The sequence below is a fragment of the Convolutriloba macropyga genome, chromosome 2, assembly GCF_964194025.1.
Source record: "Convolutriloba macropyga chromosome 2, txConMacr16.3, whole genome shotgun sequence".
NCBI classification, from domain to species: domain Eukaryota; kingdom Metazoa; phylum Xenacoelomorpha; order Acoela; family Convolutidae; genus Convolutriloba; species Convolutriloba macropyga.
The window spans coordinates 73,399,932-73,423,792 of record NC_134469.1 but is presented as its reverse complement, the minus strand read 5'-3'; the positions used below and the strand labels follow the sequence as shown (position 1 = coordinate 73,423,792).

The following is a 23,861-nucleotide window of genomic DNA, read 5'->3' as shown; positions in this document are numbered from 1 at the left end:
CTCCACTGGCACACGTCAATTAGCTAATCATCCTAATCAGAGCAACATCAATCATTGCGTAACACACGCAAACAATTCCTTTTCAAATAGTCAAGTACTGATTTGGCCAGATCTCGAGCGGGGCTTTACTATCCATCCGAGACTAGTAAATACTAATTCTTTTTGTAATAAATCTTTTACTGACTTTATTACATGCGTCATAATTCCATTTAAGACTCCCACTTCGTCATAAATTTTGACCGCGCTCATTTTCAGCCTGACAGGTAGTACCTTTTAGACTCCATTAAGCATAATTTGAAAATTAACTTTCAGAGAAACCAGCAAAAAACATCTCTGGTACAATTCACCTACTTCACTATCATTTCATTACTTCTCTTTCCTGCCTTGTTGATCTAAAATGGGTAAACTTCATTATTACAAAAGCGCTTTCATCTTTTTGTGCCTAATTATTTCGTTTTTAAACAAGATCACAATGAGCGTGCCATTAACACACAACCAATACGACTACATAGGCAGCATAGAGAACAGATTGACATCAGAAAACATTGCCAGGGAAGCTCTGCAATTTCTACTCAACGCAAAATTAGCCCAAACAAACCAGTTAGTATCTAATCACTTCACATTTAATTCAAGTATGACTACCATTAGTCTTTTAAGTTCAGAGTAGCTCAGTTACTTAAAAAACTTTAAAACGAATTTTAAAATTAGCACTCAAATTATTCAAACTTTTGAACACTGTTTTACAGAAAGAAATAGTAGAAGTAATAATAGTAATTATCACAGAAAGTAGATCACAGAAAAAGCAAATATACACTAAAAATCACCAAATATTCACTAAAAATCACCAATCTTACTTCAGAGCATCGGCGTACTTCGATGCACTGTTAACGCTTAAATACTTAAAAGTTGAAATTTCCACATTATTGACTGATGTAAGACCCAATATCTGACTGTCAATTCTAAATTTGTCAATCAAATATGGGGGATAAAAGACCAAATATAGCTCGAGGAGGTACAACCTACTGTAAAACTTTGAAAAGAGAAAGGACGCATTAACGTGCCTCGTAAAGTTTAACTTACTGGACTTACTATATTTTCTATGCAAAAAATCGGGAGTATTTCCTCATGAAATCGAACAGCCAGGCAACGTAAAAACCAAAAACCTACGATGTCGAAAAGTCTAAATAGGATAAAACAACGGTTCAAAAGAGGAACCAGATATTCAATATTTATAAGAATCTAGTAACTAAATAGAAAAAATTGCAACGAAAAATCCAGTCCATGAAATGTTCAACATTTTTAATTAACAAAATTACGCCAAACCCTGACGAAAAACTGAGCTTCGAAGTAACAACTAATGACTGACAGGGCTCTATCCTGCCTCTGCGGGAGCGAGAGGGGAAGAGACAGGGCTTCAAATAATGTTTCTAGCGCTTTAATAGGCCACAAGACAGATTTAAAGTTACTAAATGAAACATTATGAGGCGCATTTCATTTTACTTTTTTGATCTCTCACCACTTCATTTGAGAGGCTTAATATTAACCAGCAGCCCTTTAGATTGCACAAGACTGAGCTGTTAAAGTCTACCAAAAAATCAAGGGAGCCAGAATCCATCACAAAATGGTCAGGTGAAAATGCATAAGAACACACAACTCAAATAAATGCTGCAAACTTTGAACAGAAAATAAACGTCTAAACTGATCCCAACCGACTGGCGAGCAGTTGGCTTCGGTAGAAGCTAGATCGAGCTTAGAGAGGCAAAGCTTAATGAAACATGAATTATGTAAATAATTATGCCAACTCGCTGCATCTTAAGTTCAAACATCAAATACTATATCAACAGAAGTGGAAAAATTAAACTTCGAAGCCGATTAGAACGTGAAAATGATTTAACTTAAACAAAAACTGATCCAGACGATACAAGAAACGACAACGGAACGAAGATTTTCAGATAAAAGCAGAAAATGTCGCCCAAAACGTGTTTTCCAGCAATTCAAACAACATGACGAGCAAACTGTAGGGAAAATAACCGCAATTGATACAGATGATCTTAAATGGTATAGAAAGGAACATAGTAAGGGAAACAAAAGATGCAATTGACGTTGTTACCTTTCATCAAGACCCAAAAAATTATGAAGCCTAATTTGATTGCATTTGGTAGGTGTGCATAATGTTAGTTGGTAGTTAGTGAGTGTATTCAAAACACTTAGAACAAAGTAACACCTGAAAAAATGTCTATTTTGCCTCCTAATATCTAAATTATACAAAAACCAAAACAAAAACAAGATATTGAAAAAGCGAACTTTTGCGTTGAAAGTCGTGATCATGTGTGCCTAAAAATGTCAAAAGTAGGCAGGGCAATTTTCAAAATATCCTGGTTCTATGTTTTTGCCAATAACTTTAAAGGTAGCAGAGGGTTCATTTGTCGCCTGGGTAAGTTATGGTTATTAAATTAATGGTTCTAAGCGGTTGGTTGATTATTTCAGAATCGAAGCCAAACGAGGCATCTATTGGCTTAATCACAAAAGACAGCCTGAGCTCGCACGCAATGATTGGGCTAACGGAGACAATGACAAGCGAATGAACACACAAGCATGGGTCAAATACGGACGACGCAAATGAACTGATCAGAAGAAAAATAAATTGCACTGAACACATTTTTCATTTTTGCGGCTTTATTTCAATATTTATTAACAACGGTGCAATACAGACAAACACTTCAGTCTGAATTTAGATTACTCAGTGCTAATTTTCACTAAGTTTTCGTTCATCGTACAAAATGCTCAAAAATTCACAGCTATATCATAGCATATCTGCGCGAGTTCTTATAACTACCAACAATATTCGACGTTCGACACAAATGTTTCCATTGCAAATATGATTGTCATAACTTAATTTCGAAAAAAATCGAGGAAAGCAATTGAAACACTACTTTTCGATGACTATATATACCCCAGCGATTGAAAAACAGAAAAATTAAGCCAGAAAAAAGCTGAAGTCTATTTACTCAATCCAATTACGGAAGAAAAATTGTGAAAAGTTAATATTCTGACGTATTTGTTCCGACCACTTACTGGGGGAATGCACTTTGCCCGTCGATAAATTCATCGAACGTTCTCATGAAAGCAAATGACGCACTGGATGTGACTTTTTTCGCTTTTAGCGTCAATTTCTTATCAAAATAAGGTAATTTAAGTCAACTTAAGTATTGCAAACATACCCGGCAGATTGCCGGAAAATAGCCGCCGTTGATTCCAATAAGCATGATTGGGATTGAAAGAAAAGAAGATATTGAAAAAAAAGATTTTTGTACAAAAACATTTTTTAAGTCCGATTTATTTTGATGGCATTTCGTAGTTTAACATAACGTACTTCTGTTTCTTAGAGAGCGGCTACAGGGGCTACTATCAATACCAATAAGCATTAGAGATGGTGACTAAGACTTATAGGAACGACGTTCAAATAGCGGGCATCTAAAATTGGGCTTTATGGGTTTATCCCGTTTCTACTACTGACTTCAATTTTTTTACTGACTCTGTTCATTTTGAATTGCTTTGCTGAGCAACTGCTGTTCAAAATCACTTTTAGCAGAATGAGAGAAGAGAGAAACTAGCCTAGAGAAGTCAAAAAGATATCACGCAAAATGTTGAAAAAGCGGCAAAATGAGGTAAAGCGAAACATTTTTTTATTCGACGAAGTAAAAAAAAAAATAGGAGCGCTATAATAGCCGGCTGAGAAGATGAGGGCGGCTATTAATAAAATTTTGAACAATTAGGTGTCTTTAAAAGACTCGCAACGATAGCAAGGCTAATTTTCTCATCGTGAACTTTCACAATCGAAAGGATTCGGACTGAATTGGGCAACGTTTCTTCACAATCCATAACAGTGTGCATAACAGAAAAGTAAGTTTTGAAAGAAGGTTTCAGTAATGACAGATCCCAAGAATAGCCCCGGAGAATAGTACTCGGAGAATAGCCCATTGTTTTTATGACTTGTTAAGTTTTCGTAAAACTTTTATGATTTTTTTTGAGTTTTCACTGCATTTGTTGTTTATTTATGTACTCCTATGACTCAGTCATTGTAGAGACATAAGTTAAACTATCTAATGATTTGAACTTATACCCAAAACTTCAATGATGCAGATAGTAGCTAATGGTTATTAACGGCTTGGACATTGTTTTATAACAAAGTTAGTAATTTTTGTATTTAGCTTGCATTTCTTCTTTTTGTATTCTTTCAGCTTCTTCTTATCAATGATATGTACCATTAGCTTTCTATGGATATTCAAGTGAACCTATTACAGCATCGTCAGTTGATAGCTAAGGTTTTTAATCAATTGAATTTTTTCAAAAACATTACTGTACTTTTGAACTTTGCCCCCTTTTTCTTCTTGTCAATTTGAAACTCTCTCATTAATGAGAAGTCTCATTAACTTTCTTGTGAAGCAAACATTAATTCCTCTGGCGATTGATTTTATCAGTATGACAAATGTTTTCATGACTAAGTTTTTTCTACTGATTAACATTTGGGGTTATTTTTGTTGTTTTTCATATAAACCCTTTAATAGCAGGTCCTCTTGATGTTCAAAACAAGGATGCATGAAAAGTCTTTTCATTTACAGATATAATCTTAACAGTTGATAGCTCATACTTTTAATGGCTACATTTTTCGACAATTTTTTTTACTTTTGCTTGTATATGCGGAATTACATTTGAAACAATCCAGTCGTATTAAGTTAAAAGCTAATGGTTTTTATGACATGAAATAATTTGTTTTCTATAAAATTCAATTAACTTATGAATTTTTCATCAAATTACTTTTTTTTCGACCGGTCACCTACCCACTTTCTAGTGAAATGCAAAATAATTAGTTCAGTTTAGCTTTGGCCGTTATTAATGGTTATTCTGATTTTTTGGCCGTTATTTTTTGGCAGTCGAGTTTCGGCCGTTATTAAAAATAAACATAACCGACTAAACGTCGGAAGAAATGCTCTCGAACGACTAGTGGGAGCTCTAATCAATTGCAGCCTGCTTCAGTCGGGGGGGGGGGAGCCTAAATGGGACTAAGAAGTTCAATAGTGAGCTTCAAGTAACCACATCAGAGGTTAACATATACCATTATTAATATTTAAAATAAAAAATGGCACCAGTTTCGGCGCACTTTTCATTTGACTTTTAGTATAAATTGCCGCCAATTGAATTCAGCTGCTTGAAATTGTGATTAAGAGAGAATTTTAGATCACGCGAAACGCAAAAAGTCAAGGGCGTAAAAGTCACTCGAAAAATCAAAATTGTCAAGCGAACATTTTGCATAAAGACACACACGTTTGCAATAATTGCTATGAACTTCGTTCAAGAGCAATTAATTACTTTCGAAACTCTGATATTTTGCTGACTTATATGGGTCGACACACTTTTACAGAATTTTCATAGTTTCTCCTCAAGTATGACAACGATAATTATCCCATACTATTTGTAATGACTGACTCCACTTATAATTGGGAGTGCATAAACCATTACTTGCTTTTGCATTATTTAAGTCAACAAAAAATAAATCCCCACCTTTTTGACTTGTCTCGCCATATCATTAATGACAGGCCTTTTATGCACTCTGATAAGGCATTTTGTTAATTCATTTAGTCATTTGAGTTTGTACGATTTCAAAACTCAGGCACATTTTTCGAACCGCATGTGAAATTTTGAAATTTTGCTATCTATTCTTTTTGTAGACAATAAAATCAAAATTGTGGATGAGCAGCGTCAAAACATTATGTTCAAATGCAGATTGCCGATCGTCCATTTTTACTTCCCTGAATAGTCGCAATAAACTGTATAAATAGTTTTAAAAATGTTCCAGTAACGAACACAGGAGTTTAGAACTAAGTACTATAAATAAGTATGACCGGGAATCTTATCAGCCAACACGAAATGTTATAGCTAAACTAGAAAAGTTTAAATCTGATAAAGACAAATCTAAGGGAACTTTAAACGCAGCAATTGATAAACATACAATAAAGAAAACATTCATTTTTCATTAAATCTGAGAAATAAGTAACAAAATCAATAACAAAAACTGGAAATTGATTCATAAGAGCCAACGTCTGCTTAGATCTTAAATTAAAGCCAGAAAATAAGTAACGCAAAAGAACTGAAGTTGTCAATTTTAGCAGAAACCTTGATTTATAGTACGATATCCATTTTAGTGAATTTGATTTTATTCTGTATAATTAGTCCAAATTCGAACTGTAAACGCACAAAAAAAACATTTTCATCAAAGAATGATATGTACATGAGTTTTTTAAATGCACTAAAAATACAAAACACAAGGACATTCCTACAATCAGGAACATCAGATGGTATAAATTGAGATTCCCACAAAAGATCACTATCTGGCAGCCGCTTCATAGCCAGCATCTATTCAAACTCACTCTCAATACAGAACATAGCCGGCAGATTGCCGGAAAATAGCCAACTTTGACGCGCTTGATGCATATCGTGATTAAAGCAGAAAAAGAGAAAAGATAAATTGACAAATTTTTGTTCTGTTTTTTCAGTGTCAAAAAGTTTTCTGAATGGCGTGCACTTTCAGTTGGATTCTAAAACTATACTTAATTAAGCTTCTAAAATAAAAACTAATAAGCTTAATACCAATGTCAGCTAGCAAACACTAATGAACTTCGATAATCTAATTCTCAACAACTTAATGACCGGGCTTTATCGGTTTATTCCGTCTCTTTTGAGTTTGATCTTTTGCGTTTGACAGTATTAACCACATTGCGTAATTGAATGCCTGAAAGAATTTAAAATCCATTCAGTTGAAACAGTGAGTGAAGTAAGTCAGAAGTCAAACGTGAAAATTGTGACTTTGTAAAACGAAAAAAGTGATCAAAAAGCGAATTTAAAAAAATAGCAGGACATGTCATGAAATACAATCCAAAGAATTGAAAGAAAAAAACTTAGAAGTACTCTAACTGAACAGCAGATCAATTGAACAATGTCAGCCAAAACACAAACAAAATCATCAAAAAGTTGAGAAACAAAAATAAACAAAAAATACACTCATTGCTAAAAACAAGTTCAAAAACCAATTTTCGTCTCTGAAATCGGTTCAGTATTATATCTGCAAGATCTGAAAAAACTCATTGGCCCTTCAGATCGATTAACTAAGAAAACTCAAATACATGAAATAAATTGCAAATTTTAATGAAATAATACTAAAAATAAAGAAAATAATATCTTCACAACCTATCATCTGCGTCTCTAGAGGCTATTCAGTAGCCCAATTCCAAGCCTTAAAAAATTCAACCGCTCAAAGATCGATAAACTAGGTAAAAGATAACTTTTAGAAAAAGTTTCAAATTTTATCAACAATAGAACATCGTTTTATTAAAATGCTGAAAACCATTCCATTGCCCTAGCTACTAAGTAATAACGCACTATCCAACCCTGTAGGAGGCTACCTGACTACTAAGGCAAGAACTGAATAAAGACAAATGTTTCCAAAAAAACTACAAAATCCAGAATTTATGAAAAAATTTCTGAAATTCGAAATATTAAATTGCTGGAAACATATTCCATTGGCACTAATAACCATGCATCAACTTTTTACCAGACCGTGGAATAGAGTTTCTGTCCCTCGAAGCTAGACAAAAATCAAAAATTGACAAAAACTTTGAAAACTTGAAGAAATGGCAGGTTTTATCAACAAAAAGCATAAACTTAAGACATTTAAATGCTGAAAATCATTATATTGCTGCTAGAAACTATACAGTACCCTATTGTCAAACACTAAAGGCGATTCCCTGGCCCATGAGCCTGGAAAAACTCGAAGAATGGCAAAATTTCCAAAAAAAACCTTGCAAAGATTAGTATAATTAGTATAAGTTGTCAATTTTAGCAGAAACCTTGATTTATAGTAGGATATCTATTTTAGTGAATTTGAATTTATTCTGTATCCTTAGTCCAAATTCGAAGAGTAAACGCACAAAAAATCAATTTCATCAAAGAATGATATGCACATGAGTTTTTTAAATGCACTAAAAATACAAAACACGGACATTTCTACATTCAGGAACATCAAATGGTATAAATTGAGATTCCCACAAAAAGTCACTATCTGGCAGCCGCTTGATAGCCAGCATCAACTCAAACAAACTCTCCATACAGAAGATAGCCGGCAGATTGCCGGAAAATAGCCACCATTGACGCGCTTGATGCATATCGTGATTAAAGCAGAAAGAGAAAAGATAAATTGACTGACCAACTTTTGTTCTGTTTTTTTTCAGTGTCAAAAAGTGTTCTAAATGACGTGCACATTCAGTTGGATTCAAAAACTATACTTAATTAAGCTTCTAAAATAAAAGCTAATAAGCTTAATACCAATGTCAGATAGCAAACACTAATGAACTTCGATAATCTAATTCAACAACTTAATGACAGGGCTTTATCGGTTTATCCCGTCTCTTTTGAGTTTGATCTTTTGAGTTTGACAGTATTTATCACATTGCGTAATTGAACGCGTGAAAGAACTTAAAATCCATTCAGTTGAAAAAGTGAGTGAAGTAAGTCAGAAGTTAAACGTGAAAATTGTGACTTTGTAAAACGAAAAAAGTGATCAAAAGGTAAAGCGAATTAAAAAAAAAAATAGCAGGACATGTCTTGAAATACAATCAAAAGAATTGAAAGAAAAAACTTAGAAGTACTCTAACTGACCAGCAGATCAATTGAACAACGTCAGCCAAAACAAACAAAATCATCAAAAAGTTGAGAAACAAAAACAAACAAATAAAAAATATACTCATTGCAAAAAAGAAATGGAAAACCAATTTTCGACTCTAAAATTGGTCCAGTATTATATCTGCAAGATCTGAAAAAAATCATGGTCCCTTGAGATCGATTAACTCAGAAAATTCAAAAAAATCAATTGCAAATTTTAATGAAATAATGCTTAAAATCGAGATAATAATATCTTCAGAACCTATCATCTGCGTCTCTAGAAGCTATTTAGTAGCCCAAATCCAAGCCTTAAAAATTAATCGGCTCAAAGATCGATAAAATAGGTAAAAGATAACTTTTAGAAAAAGTTTCAAATTTTATCGAAAAAACATCGCTCTATTAAAATGCTGAAAACCATTCCATTGCCCTAGCAACTAAGTAATAACACACTAACCAACCCTGTATGAGGCTACCTGACTACTGAGGCAAGAAGAACTTAAAAATAAATGTTTCCAAAAAACTAAATCCAGATATTATGAAAAAATTGAAATTCCAAATATTAAATTGTTGTGAAAAAATTCCATTGGCACTAATAACCATACATCAACTTTTTACCAGACCGTGGAATAGAGTTTCTGTTCCTTGAAGCTAGACAAAAATCAAAAATTGACAAAAACTTTGAAAATTTGAAAAATTGGCAGATTTTATCAACAAAAAGCATAACATTGAGACATTTAAATGCTGAACCTTTATACTGTTGCTAGAAACTATGTAGTACCCTATTGTCAAACATTAAAGGGGATTCCCTGGCCCATGAGGCTGGCAAAACTCGATGACAAAATTTTCAAAAAACACTTGCAAAGATTAGTATAATTAGTATAAGTTGTCAATATTAGCAGAAACCTTGATTTATAGTAGGATATATATTTTCGTGAATTTGAATTTATTCTGTATCTTTAGTCCAAATTCGAAGAGTAAACGCACAAAAAATCAATTTCATCAAAGAATGATATGCACATGAGTTTTTTAAATGCACTAAAAATACAAAACACGGACATTTCTACATTCAGGAACATCAAATGATATGAATTGAGATTCCCACAAAAGGTCACTATCTGGCAGCCGCTTGATATCCAGCATCTATTCAAACGCACTCTCAATACAGAACATAGCCGGCAGATTGCCGGAAAATAGCAACCTTTGATGCGTTTGATGCATATCGTGATTAAAGCATAAAGAGAAAAGATAAATTAACCAATTTTTGTTCTGTTTTTTTAGTGTCAAAAAGTGTTCTAAATGGCGTGCACTTTCAGTTGGATTCTAAAACTATACTTAATTAAGCTTCTAGAACAAAAGCTAATAAGCTTAATGCCAATGTCAGCTAGCAAACACTGATGAACTTCGATAATCTAATTCTCAACAACTTAATGACCGGGCTTTATCGGTTTATCCCGTCTCTTTTGAGTTTGATCTTTTGAGTTTGACAGTAATAACCACATTGCGTAATTGAATGCATGAAAGAATTTAAAATCCATTCAGTTGAAACAGTGAGTGAAGTAAGTCAGAAGTCAAACGTGAAAATTGTGACTTTGTAAAACGAAAAAAGTGATCAAAAAGCGAATTTAAAAAAATAGCAGGACATGTCTTGAAATACAATCCAAAGAATTGAAAGAAAAAACTTAGAAGTACTCTAACTGAACAGCAGATCAATTGAACAATGTCAGCCAAAACACAAAAAAATCATCAAAGAGTTGAGAAACAGAAATAAACAAAAAAATATACTCATTGCTAAAAACAAGTTCAAAAACCAATTTTCGACTCTAAAATTGGTCCAGTATTATATCTGCAAGATCTGAAAATATCATGGTCCCCTGAGATCGATTAACTCAAAAAAATTCAAAAAAATGAAATCAATTGCAAATTTCTGTCCCTTGAAGCTAGACAAAAATCAAAAATTGACAAAAACTTTGAGAAAACTTGAAAAAATGGCAGATTTTATCAACAAATAGCATCAACTTGAGACATTTAAATGCTGAAAACCATTATATTAATGCTAGAAACTATGCAGTACCCTATTGTCAAACATTAAACGGGATTCCCTGGCCCATGAGGCTGGAAAAACTCGAAGAATGACAAAAATTTTCAAAAAAACTTGCAAAGATTAGTATAATTTTTCGTGTTTGTGTTTGTAGCACAAACATATATAGCTCAGAAAAAATGACTAAATACATGAAAAATTGCACCATTTTGAGCTCAAAAACTCCTAAAAATGACCTTTTTACCTTAAATTAAGGCCATCCCAGCAGCTGCAACACTCTAAGCACTTGAAGGACTACTTGAGCCCACATTGGACCTCTAATGAACTTAACGCCCGCTGGGCTTTACCTGTTTATCCCGTTTTGAAAGATCAAAGTCATTGAAAAATGTGTGAAAACGTCTTAAAAAAACAGCGCGCCAATACAATTCAAATTCTTTGGATTGTAAAAAAAGGGAGAGAGCTTAAATAATAGCCGTTGAGAGGCTGACGGCGGCTATTAATAAAGTGGAAACAGCACAACTTTTAATTAGAACTTGTAGTACTAGACTGCTTAAGTTAAAACTTCCACACAAAACGCAAAAATGATGACTCTTTTAAACATACAAGATTCTCATTTCGTATCAAAATCCATATGGGTCTAGAACTTTATCGCAAAATCTTCGTCACACTTTTCTAAGAGCTTCATTTTCCCTAAAGGTTCGGATTGCACATTAATTCCGAACAAACTCATCTATAGGATTCATTTGAAATGAAGACAAAACATTTTTCAAATATGGGAATTCATGGAAATGGAAAGTTGATCAAAACTACATACGAAAAAAAAACATTATGCTATCACCACAGACACGTTATATAAATTATATTTCAAAATCACAAACGTGAATTAAAATAACCACTCGGTTAATGTTACATGCTGTCAAATTAAAAATAAAAAAACCTATCATTGAGAGAAAACATCAATTCTCTTTAAATTTGATAGTCGACTTGGTGAACCAAGACCTCGTATAGAACCCTGTTTCGTAAAAAAAGTTTTAGTCAAATTAAATCACCCCATATTTGACAGCTAGACAAACTCCATAGCGATCGATCTATTGACAGAATTATAAATTGATGTACGCAGTTAAACTCAAGTAAAAAAATTGTAACAACTTGCAAATTGGAAGAAAAACAGATCTGTGCAGGTCTTAACTACTTTTCAGACCTGCACATTAAAAAACAATGATGGAAAAAACCTTTGAAAACATAGTCGTCTAAATATTCTCGGACATCACTGTAACATAATGGTTCTGGTTTATCCTGATTCAGTCAAGGGTGTTCAAAGACCAATTCTAAGAACATAGTCGGCAGATTAGCAGCGTTGGCCCAACTGACAGACGTACGGATTGAAAGTTAGACAAAAATAAAGAAAAATTGGCGACAGCCTAACTTTTTTTTCGAAGTGTCACAGAGTCTTCAAAAAAGGTACGCGGTTTCTTTAGATTCAATAAATATGGCAAAATCAGCCTCTAAATTGGAGGACAATAATCTCGACAGTAATACCTGTCAGCAGTACACTCTTAAGGAACTTTGCTAACTTAATGCAATAAGTTTTAAAAGCTTGAGTTTTTGTTCTCATGATTTACCGGTTAACCACCTGTCTTTTGACTTCAATTTTTGTACTTGAACGTAATTTGACTCGTGTGCGTTTTCCGAGTGGACTAAAAATTCCATTCAGTTGAAACACTGAGTGAGGCAATTTAGAAGTCAAATGTGAGTGGTGACTTATGTAAACCAGTAAAAAGTCAACAAGAAATGAAAAAACACCAGGACAAGTCATGGAAAACAATCCAAACAACTGAACGAAAAACTGAAGTCCTGTATCTGATCTGCAGATCAACTGCAAATTTCAAAACAACAAAGTTTCATAAAGTTTGAGAAAAACAAACTAATAAAAATCAAAGCGAATATGATTTTAGGATCTTTATTGCTAAAAAAATAGTTCTCAAAAACTTATAGGCAATCAATAATTTGGTTTCACAACACAGAGAAACAGGAGGAAGAACAACAGAAATTTCGAAATTTGGAAAACTTAGGCAACATTACTTAAACATTGCTGAAGTTCTTGAAAAAATGTCCTGAAAACCAATATTTTCCCAAAAAAGATTACCCAAAACATACGTAAAAGCTTTGAAAAGGCTTCAGTGGCCCCTAAAGCAAAACTAGAAACTGAAAACAATTAAAAAAACGGTTTTGTTAAAGTCATTAAAATTCATGATAAAAATATCTTCACAGCCATTTTTTGGCACTAAAACATTTCCAGTAACACGTCTCTAAGCCCTAAAAAGTATTACTGGGCATGAAGACAAAAATTTCAAAAACCTAGATTGCGTAAGCAAACAATTCTCTTCTTTGCAAACAATTGTCTCTTGTTGGATTCAAACTATCGTCAGAAAAAATCTGATTTCATCAGGAAAAGACAAAATCAAAGTGAAAAAATCGTTTTTGCAATAATCTAAGGAAAAAGGCTAGAAATTCTTAACAAAGTTCTTTTTACAACTCATAAAGGCGGATCAAATGAAAATTTTAATTTATGGCAACAACTAAGCATAGATCTTGTGATTAACAATTAGGTACCAAATGCTAGAATGCGGAGATTCAAAATCTTGAAATATTTGATTATCTTGTTATTTGAGATCTCTGCCAAAAATTGAAGTAGAAAAGCAAGCACATTTCATAATTGTTTACTGTAAAAAGAAACGGAGTCCTTGACATATTTTTCCAAAAATGTCCAACAATTACTAAATGAAAAACTTTGAAACAATTTGCCATTAAATTACAAAACACCCCACAACGAGTTGAATTATCATTAACAAAATTAAAATACCAGGCGGTGCGCAGAAAGCTCTCTTGTAGTAAACTAAAGCCAAAAACGAAGAAAAAATTAAAACTCGACAAAACCACCAAAATTCGATTAGTATGTGCACAAATTTATTAAACATAAACACCTAACGTCGAGGGCAGTCATTCAAGCGATATTATCATAAGAGCATCGCTTTGTACACTGATTAAAAAACTACGGTCAAATAACCAGAAATAAGGAAATTAATGGAAAGCCCAAAAAATAAATATAAAATTGCTAAATATGAGCCAATTTTGTACTTAAAACCCATTATTAGGCTTTACAAAACACCGAATTATCAATTGAAGAGGGTTATATACTGAGGCATCATCACTCCAAACATACCAAAAAACCAGACTACAGCAAAAAAATAGCCAAATGGAAGAAAAACGCCTTAAAATTTATTATCTATATGCGTCATTCTCTCAAAAACACTTTTCAAAGTTGAAAAGTCACTGATTGAACATAGTGCATGAACAAAAACTTCTCTCGCTTAGAAAAAATTGTTCACATGGCAATTTTACTCACTTCCGCTTTGAGGTCAAAACGGCGACCGAGCAAATAGTAGTTCCGCTAAAAAAAACCTCAAGAAAACCAATACTCACTCCTCTTCAAATCTTAGAAAAACCTAGAGCACCGCAATATAGCTACGTTCAGCTTACAGCTTTGTAGATATTCAAACAATTTAACTTTTAGAGGATACTTCTTAGGATACAACTCGCGGATATTCTTAGGATTTTCTTTATGCAAAAAAGTTGGCAATATTTATCAAATTTTATGAATTGATGAGCAAATAACCCTAGGAACTAACCAATCTGATGGTGGGAGATGATCGCATCATTTTACCAAGAACGATTCCGTAGAAATGGATTATATTGGCATGTCTGACACTCAACATCACTCGCACCTCCTTCATTAAACTTTCAATAGAGCCCGGATTTCCACCCTGTTTGAGCTCCTTAACAGCTACTCTAGTTTGTTTTCTCAACATGGCTTTGTACACTTTAGCAAAGTGGCCCTGTCCAATCAGTTCAAAGTTTGTTAAATCGTCATCACATAGAAGAATTGGTTCCATACTCATTGTAGATAACAAACTTCCATTGTTTCGAGCACCATCCCCTGTTCCTCGGAATACAGAAGCACCGGAAGTTCGATCTCCGCAAGCAAAGCTATGCCTAGTCTGAGCCATTCCAAAGGGACTTTGAGGAACATTGCTTTTTAGTTGCTGTGGTGCACTTCCATTCATGATATTAGGTGTTTTCACTTTTATTCGCTGAAATAAAAGGATGACACTTGAAGCAGCAATTCTATTAATTACGTCCTTTTACCACTCGGAGCAAAATTACTCGTTGCTTTATTTCTTTATAATGTTTCTGCAGCACCATTTATAGGCAGGCTCATCATAGGAAGTGGTTCGCAATTAGTTAAACATAACCGAATAATGTCCGGCGAATTGCTCTCAAACGACTGGCAAGCGGTTGTAGCAGACATCTGTAGCTTAGTTGTGCTTAGCCTAGCATTATGTTGGGGTGGTCGGAGTTTGATTCGAAATTTTGCTTAAAATTGGGAAGTAGACGTTTATAGGAAAGCTCACTCCACAAAGCCAACCAGCATGACATTTATTACATGACCAGCACAATCACGCATTCAAACTCTTTGTCCACTACAAAAATATTGGTGATTATATTCTCTGGCAGCCAGATAAGAGTGAGAGGCTGAAGCTTCAAATTCGCGTAGCATTCAAAACAAAATGCATGATTTCTCGAAGTATATTTCAAAATTAGATCAACAAATAGTCCATATTATAGTAGAAAACTATAATGCAAAAAACATGATTTCAATACCAGCATAATTAAAAAGCACATATGTATACAGAAAAAAAGATCACAAGAAACCGGTGTACAATGTGAGCAATGTAAATATCCGGGTTCAGCGACAACCTAAATTTTCGAACAGACTGAGGTTTGAGATGCCTGAAAAATATTTTTCGAATTAAAAAAGATAGAAATTGGTGTACGATTAGTGAAAAATGTCCCAGCAAACATCTAATTTGACCCCAGAAAAAATTACGTTATGTTGATTTTTTTTTCTTAACTGCTCGAAGAAATCCAGTGCACATTTAGTAACAACAATAATTAATATGGTGACGACTAGTGAGCAATTTCAATAAATAAGAGCTTTTCAATTCTCATACGTTTAAGGCTACTATTAATTAATGTTGACACTCCAACACGAAACAAGAGTCATTAATTTTTCGGCCATTATTCTTCCTCTATATATAGTTACAGACCTTATTTTTTGGAAATGAGATTAATAGTAGTTATATCAATTGTGCTATTGCACATTTTTCTGGAGAGCCTTCTACAAAAAGGCAAAAGGGGAATCTTATCCGTAACTGTAATTGTGACACTAAATTTTGAGATGTATCATTTCGAAGTTTCGGAAATTTTTTTTCAATTTTGATATTTCATGAGCATAATGGAACAAATAAATTTCTAAAATATCTCGTAGATGTGTCAACCACGAGACTTAAAACAAACAGTTTTGGTTTGGGACTTAATTTGTAACAATTTGTAGCAAAAGACACCTAAATTTTCTAAAATTAGTCATGATTTTGAGAGTTTCTGCCTTGTGCCTCTTTTTATGTCCAGTATTTAAAGGAACTAACTCTCTCAGACTAACGCTCTGCTCTCTTTCTTTCTCTCTTACATAAATATAACCAAAAACTCACACTTATACATAGACACATACACGCGCGCACCCGCATACGCGCACAAACAAACACCTTGCAACCCGAAATAAATTCAGAAATTTTCTATTTAGTCATTTCAATATTTCTCAAAGTTACTCACCGTTCATTTATATCTTGTTTCTTTTTTTCTGGAAAACTAGGTGTGGACTTCTTGAGGCAAAATTTTTGATATAGGCAAAAATAACACTACAATATGAAACCGACGATCAAAATCTCACAGACGTGCTATTAGCGAGACTTAAAAACACACAACCTGGAAACTTTTCTGTTTTCTGTGATTTCTGACAGTTTTTGCACGCTGTATCTAATTGTGTCTAACATTTAATGGAACCATCTTCTTCACACTTACCCTTTCTCTCTTACACACATACCAAGCAGATTACAAAAATGCATACTCATACTACAAACACCAACACAAGTGCACGTAAAATCTCTCACAGATGTGTTTAAACACTGCTTTAGTGGTGTTGAACATGTAAAAGAACTATTTCTCGAAGGCTGTTCTTAAAAGCACTAATTTAGTAACGCTTACGAACATCGTTCATCTTTTACTTTTTACTATTAAGTAAGATTAGTTTTACAATAGAAATTTAATAAAACTTATGCGAACTGAAAAAGAAAAGGAAATTTCTCGCTTCACAGGAAATCTTTATTTTTCATATGACAAATCTTAAGTTTCAAAACAAAAAATCTACTTAGCTTTTCGATTTACAGAAAGCCCAGAGAAAGAAAATGATCAGTTTAAAGATCAATTCCAAAATAACTTTCTCAATTTAAAAAAAATAAAATGTGTATTTTTCAAGCTGGCAATCCATTAACCCTGTAATTCTCCAATTCATATGTTTTTCATTAAACAAGACGAGATTAGATCAAACTACTTGCTTTTACATTATGAAGAATACAAATAGAAAAGATAAAAGATTTCTTTTTTTTTTCAATAATGAATTTGGTTCATTTGATGTTAATTTCATGAAACCGGTTGTTTTAAGTCTCAAAAGTTTTGAAAAAAACTCAAAATGTTAGTTCAAATGAAGTAACAACAAACTTTTGCAAAAGCAACTCCAGAATTTAAATAAAAATACAATTTTCTGCTTTTAAATTTACGATTTCAAAGTTGATTTGCTATTTTGAGACATGAATTGCCTGAAGTATTCAATTTTCAGAAAAATTTTGATACAGTGAAAAAATGGTTTGAACAGTAGTTTTTAACCCGCAGAAAACAGCGAGACGGATATTTTTTTTAAAAGAAACCTTCAAAAAATGAAGTATTTCATCTTTTTGTTTTGGAAAACTTCGGGCATCTAGTTTAAATTGTTAATTTTTAGGCTTGAAACTGTAAAAAATTACCAAAACATCTCCACTTAATATAACAAAATTAAAACATTTTTCTGTTTGTTTCCATCTTAAATTTTGCAACAAATGAGGACAACGAAAAAAAATCCAGAATCGACTTGTTGTGTTTTAACACTATTTCATTGGAACAAATAATTGCTACCCCGTTTACAAGCTTCCAGTGTGCTGAGGGGGATCAACTAACTTTGCCAGTGAAGGGAATCATGGGGTAGCCAGCATTCTTGCAGTATTCAGCCAGCAGCAATCGTGTTAGTGGCATCGGCATACCTATACCTAAACATTGAAAATTTATGTACTTCAAACAACCTATCTGGAGGACTCAATTTTTGACTCAAATCAGTAGTCAAATAATAGTAAAAATTTCCTTATAAAAATTGGCTTTACAGTCAAGTACAACCACATATGCTATTGCTATTCATGCTCTTAACATAGAACCACAAACAATACACACAATGCTCGACGTAGCATACAAAACAAGAGGCATGTTTTGTCGAAAATAAGATCAACAAATAGTCCTTATAATAGCAGGAACCTAGAATGCGAAAAACATTATTTCAATTCCAGCAAAATTAAAAGGCAAATATGTATACAGAAAAAAAGATCACAAGAAACCGGTGAACAATGTGAGCAATGTAAAAATCCGGGTTAAGAGACAACCTTAATTTTCAGACTGAAATTTGAAATTTTTCGAATTAAGAAAGATGGAAATCGGTGATGGATTAGTGAAGAAATGTCCCAGCAAACATCTAATTTGACCCCAGAAAAAATTACGTTAGGTTGATTTTTTTTCTTAACTGCTCCAAGAAATCCATTGCATATTTAGTAACAACAATAACTAAAATGGTGAGTTAAATTTTGACCTAGTGAGCAATTTTAATAATTATGAACTTTTCAATTTTCATACTTTTAAGGCTACTATTAATTAGTGTTGACACTCCAACACGAAACAAGAGTAATTAATTTTTCGGCCATTATTCTTCTATATATAGTTACAGAACCTATTCTTTGGAAATTAGATTAATAGTAGTTAAATCAAATCTGCTATTGCACATTTTTCTGGAGAGCTTTCTACAAAACTTCAAAAAAGGGCAAAAATGGAATCTTATCCATAACTGTATGTTTGACATTAAACTTAGAGCTCTGTGACATTTGGAAGTTTCGGGATTTTTATTTCAATTTCGATAGTTCATGAGCATAATGGAACAAATAACGTTCTAAAATCTCCCGCATATGAGTCAACAACGAGACTTAAAAACACAGTTTCGGTTTTGAACTTATTTTGGAGCAATTGGTAGCAAGCTGGCAAACCATTAACCCTGTAATTCTCCAATTCATATGTTTTTCATTAAACAAGACGAGATTAGATCAAACTACTTGCTTTTACATTATGAAGAATACAAATAGAAAAGATAAAAGATTTTTTTTTCAATAATGAATTTGGTTCATTTGATGTTAATTTCATGAAACCGGTTGTTTTACGTCTCAAAAGTTTTGAAAAAAACTCAAAATGTTAGTTCTGATGAGGTAAGAACAAACTTTTGCAAAAACAACTCCAGAATTCAGAAAAGAATACAATTTTCTGCTTTTAAATTTACGATTTCAAAGTTGATTTTTGCTATTTTGAGACCTGAAAAGCCTGAAGTATTCAATTTTTAGAAAAATTTTGATACAGTGAAAAAATGGTTTTAACAGTAGTTTTTAACCGGCAAAAAACAGCGAGACAGATATTTTTAAAAGAAACTTTCAAAAAAAGAAAGTATTTAATCTTTTTGTTTTGGAAAATTTCGGGCATCTAGTTTAAATTGTTAATTTTTAGGCTTGAAACTGTAAAAAATTACCAAAACATCTCCACTTAACATAACAAAACTAAAAAATTTTTCTGTTTGTTTCCATCTTAAATTTTGAAACAAATCAGGACAACGAAAAAAAAATCCAGAATCGACTTGTTGTGTTTTAACACTATTTCATTGGAACAAATAATTAAATAGTTTTAAACTTAGAGCTCTGTGACATTTCGAAGTTTCGGGATTTTTTTTTTCAATTTCGATATTTCATGAGCATAATGGAACAAATAACTTTCTAAAATCTCCCGCAAGTGAGTCAACAACGAGACTAAAAAACACAGTTTCGGTTTTGAACTTATTTTGGAGCAATTGGTAGCAAAAAATAACTAATTTTTCTAAACTTAGTAATGACTTTGACAGTTTTTGCACTCTGCCTCTATTTGCGTCGAATATTTAAAGGAAATAACTCTCTCAGACTAATGATCTCTTTCTTTCTCTCTTACATAAAATAAATAAAAACACACTTATACATATACCCACATGCGCGGACCCGCATACGCGCAACAAACAAACAAACCTCGCAACCCAATACAATTTTTTTCAACTTTTCTTTTTAGGCATCGAAACATTTCTCAAAGATCTTCACAGTTCATTTATATCTGGTTTCTTTTTTTTCTGGAAAATTGGGTGTGAACTTCTTAGGGCAATTGTTTCAATATAGGCAAAAATAACACCAAAATACGAAACCGACTTTGTCATTTTTGATGTCTCGTGAGCATAATGGGACAACTTAATTATCAAAACCTCGCAGACGTGTTATCAGCAAGACCTAAAAACACACAACCTCCGAACTTTTCTATTTTTTATGATTTCTGACAGCTTCTGCACGCTGCATCTTATTTTGTTTAACGTTTAATGGAAACACTTCTTTCACAATTACCCTTTCTCTCTTACACACACATACTAAACAGATTACAAAAATGCACACTCATACAACCTCTGACGAAAGAACGCACACACACACACACACACGCACGCACACACACGCGCACACACACACACATACACACACACACACCCAAACACCCACCCCCCCCCCACACACACACACACACACGCGCACACACGCCACGCACACACACACACGCACACACAAACACACTGACACACACAAACACACTGACACACACACAGACACTGACACACACACACACACACACACTGACACACACACACATTGACACACACACACACACTGACACTAACACACACACACACTGACACACACACACACACACACACTGACACACACACACACTGACACACACACAAACACGCGCACATACACACACACGCACGCACACACACCCACCCCCCCACACACGCGCGCACGCACACACACACACACACACACCCAAACACCCACCCCCCCCCACACACACACACACACACACGCACGCACACACACACACACACACACGCACACACACACGCACACACAAACACACTGACACACACACACTGACACACACACACACAATGACACACACACACACACACACTGACACACACACACACTGACACACACACACACACCCACTGACACACACACACACACTGACACACACACACACACTGACACACACACACTGACACACACACACACTGACACACATACACACACTGACAAACACACACACTGACACACACACACACGCGCACACACACAAACGCGCGCGCACACACACACACACACCCACACACACGCACACACACGCACACAAACACACACACGCTGACACACACACACGCACACACCAACACTGACATACACACACACTGACACACACACACACACACACACACACACACACACACACACAGACACACACACACACACCACTGACACGCACATACACACTGACACACACACACACACACACTGACACACACACCACACACACACTGACACAGACTGATACACACACACACACACACACACACACACTGACACACACACACACACGCGCACACACACACACGCGCGCGCACACACACACACACACACACACACATACACACACACACAAATACAGACCAAACAACCTCACAAAAAAAAACAAAAATTTACTTTTTGGCATCTGATCTTTATTCAATGTTCTCACCGTTCATTCATGCGCTGATTTTCTGGAAAACTAGGTTGGACTTCATGAGGCAATTGTATCGGTAATTGTAAAATTGACACTAAAATGTGAAATGAGATTTCTAAGAAGTTTTTTTAAAATAATCTGTCATTTTTGATGTATTATGAGCGTAATTGGCCTTTTAGTTTTTCTAAAATCTCTCACAGATGTTTTCACAGTTAGATTTATTAAACGCTGCTTTAGTTATGTCAAACATGTAAAGGATTTATTTCTCGAGCTGTTCTTAAAAGCATTAATTTAGTAGCCCTTAGGAACATTGCTTATCGTTAAAATTTACTTGTTGGCCCTTTTACTCGTAAGTAAGAGTATTTTAAAAATAGGACAAACTTAATAAATTTTATGAGAATTGAAAAAGAAAAGAAAATTTCTTATTTCAAAAGAGATCTTTATTTTTCATATGAGAAATCATAAGTTTCAAAACCAAAAGACGACTTAGCTTTTCGATTTACAGAAAGCCCAGAGACTGAAAATGATCAGTTGGAAAAACTCAAAATATTAGTCCCGATGAAATAAGAATTTTTTGCAAAAACAACTTCAGAATTTAGAAAACAATACATTTTTCTGCTTTTAGTTTTACGATTTCAAAGTTGATTTTTGCTATTTTGAGAGACCTGAATTGCCTGAAGTATTCAATTTTCAAAAATAAATTTGATACAGTGAAAAAATGTTTCGTACAGTAGCTTTCAACCAGCAGAAAACAGGGACACTGATATTTTTTTAAAGGAACTTTTAAAAAATGGGGTAATTAATCATTGTTTTGGAAATTTTCGGGCATCTAGTTTAAATTGTTAATTTTTCAATTTTTAGGCTTGAAACTGTAAAGAATTACTGAGACATCTCCACTTAGTCCAACTAGATTTAGTGCATTTTTTCCGTTTGTCTCTATCTTACATTTTGAAACGAAAGTGGACCAACGAAAAAGAAATCCAGTATCCGCTTGTTGTGTTTTAACACTAGATCATTGCAATTAATAACTGCTACCACGTTTATAAGCCTCCAGTGTGCTGAGGAGGATCTACTTACTTTGCCAGTGAATGGAATCTTGGGGTAGCCAGCCTTCTTGCGGTATTTATCCAGCAGCAATCGTGTTAGTGGCATCGGCATACCTATACCTAAACAGATATTGAAAAATTATGGACTTCAAACAACCTATCTGGAGAACTTAATTTTTGACTCCAATCAGTAGTCAAATAAGGGTAAAAAAATACCCTAACAAAAGTGGCCTTAAAGTCAGCTACTACTACATATGCTATTGCTACTTATGCTATTAACATAGAACCCCAAACAATACACACAATGCTCGACTGAACTAACCAAGGAGGTCTTCTTTTTTCACATATTTCAATTGATCAAAACTAGTCACTCCCAGCTGCAGCCGGATGGGTTCCAAGTACTGTGTTAGCTCGATTTCATTTAAAAAGTCGAAAAGATCAATGCTTTGAGTAGGCATCTCTATTGACGACTTGTGGCTCAACGCCAATGAATTCCGTCAACACTAATTACATTCACATCTGAAAATCATCGGTCGAGGTAAAACCGAAATTACAACGCAGAAAAATGAAAAATTCCCTTTTCTTCTCCATGCAAATTTCAAAATTTTTACCAATTTTCAAAAAAAGCATATAATTGTTAAACCCATGAAATTCAGTTTCATTGAGGTTAGCGACTCTTTATAATACAAAACATTTTTGTTTGGAAGTAGCCATCTTTTTATGTGTGAGAGAGGATAGGCATTAGGGCTTGCGCCCTCGGGTGTTTGGTTTATTTGGCATCAATTTTCTAGAAGTATTGCTATTTCCAGATGTTTTGTGGCTAGGTTCATTCTTGTGGCAGGTTCTTCCGGAAAAGTACTTCTCTTCTCCACGTACTAGGCAGATGAGGAAGAGTCATACGGCTCCATGCACATAGCTAAAGGCGAAAGCCTTAGTCAATCAATTCGTTGTCTGTTATCTTTTCCGGAACCAATGATCCACTTCGCAGTTTTGCTCATCACATTTTCGATCTTATGTTTTTGAGGTATACCACGATTGACTAAGGTTAAGACGAGTACGACGTATGCATTCAGCTTGGAAAAAATGTGTCATTCTTGGAAATACAACTTCAGTAAGAAAGCTCTCTAGGCTTTGATGATTCACAT

The 23,861-nt window shown here is 34.1% G+C and overlaps 2 protein-coding genes across 3 annotated transcripts in view; one reads left to right on the top strand and one right to left on the bottom strand.

Moving 5' to 3' along the window:
• Positions 1-23,231, bottom strand: part of LOC142334685 (uncharacterized) — a 69,250-nt gene extending 46,019 nt beyond the window's left edge. Inside the window, exons 1-3 of one of the 2 annotated variants that reach the window (XM_075382916.1) lie at positions 23,039-23,231; positions 22,748-22,836; positions 14,443-14,904 (exon numbers count right to left, since the gene is read on the bottom strand). In XM_075382916.1, coding sequence (XP_075239031.1) covers positions 14,443-14,904; positions 22,748-22,836; positions 23,039-23,174 — 687 coding nt within the window. In that variant the 5' untranslated portion in view covers positions 23,175-23,231. Of the gene's footprint in view, positions 1-14,442; positions 14,905-17,920; positions 18,005-22,747; positions 22,837-23,038 lie in introns of those variants that run through there. The other variant, XM_075382917.1, reaches the window with a different exon arrangement.
• Positions 34-2,750, top strand: LOC142334686 (uncharacterized). The gene is made up of 2 exons (XM_075382918.1): positions 34-600; positions 2,488-2,750. Exons 1-2 carry the CDS (start codon positions 398-400, stop codon positions 2,621-2,623), a joined length of 339 nt encoding a protein of 112 aa, XP_075239033.1. The 5' UTR covers positions 34-397; the 3' UTR covers positions 2,624-2,750.
• Positions 23,232-23,861: the final 630 nt, after the last annotated feature.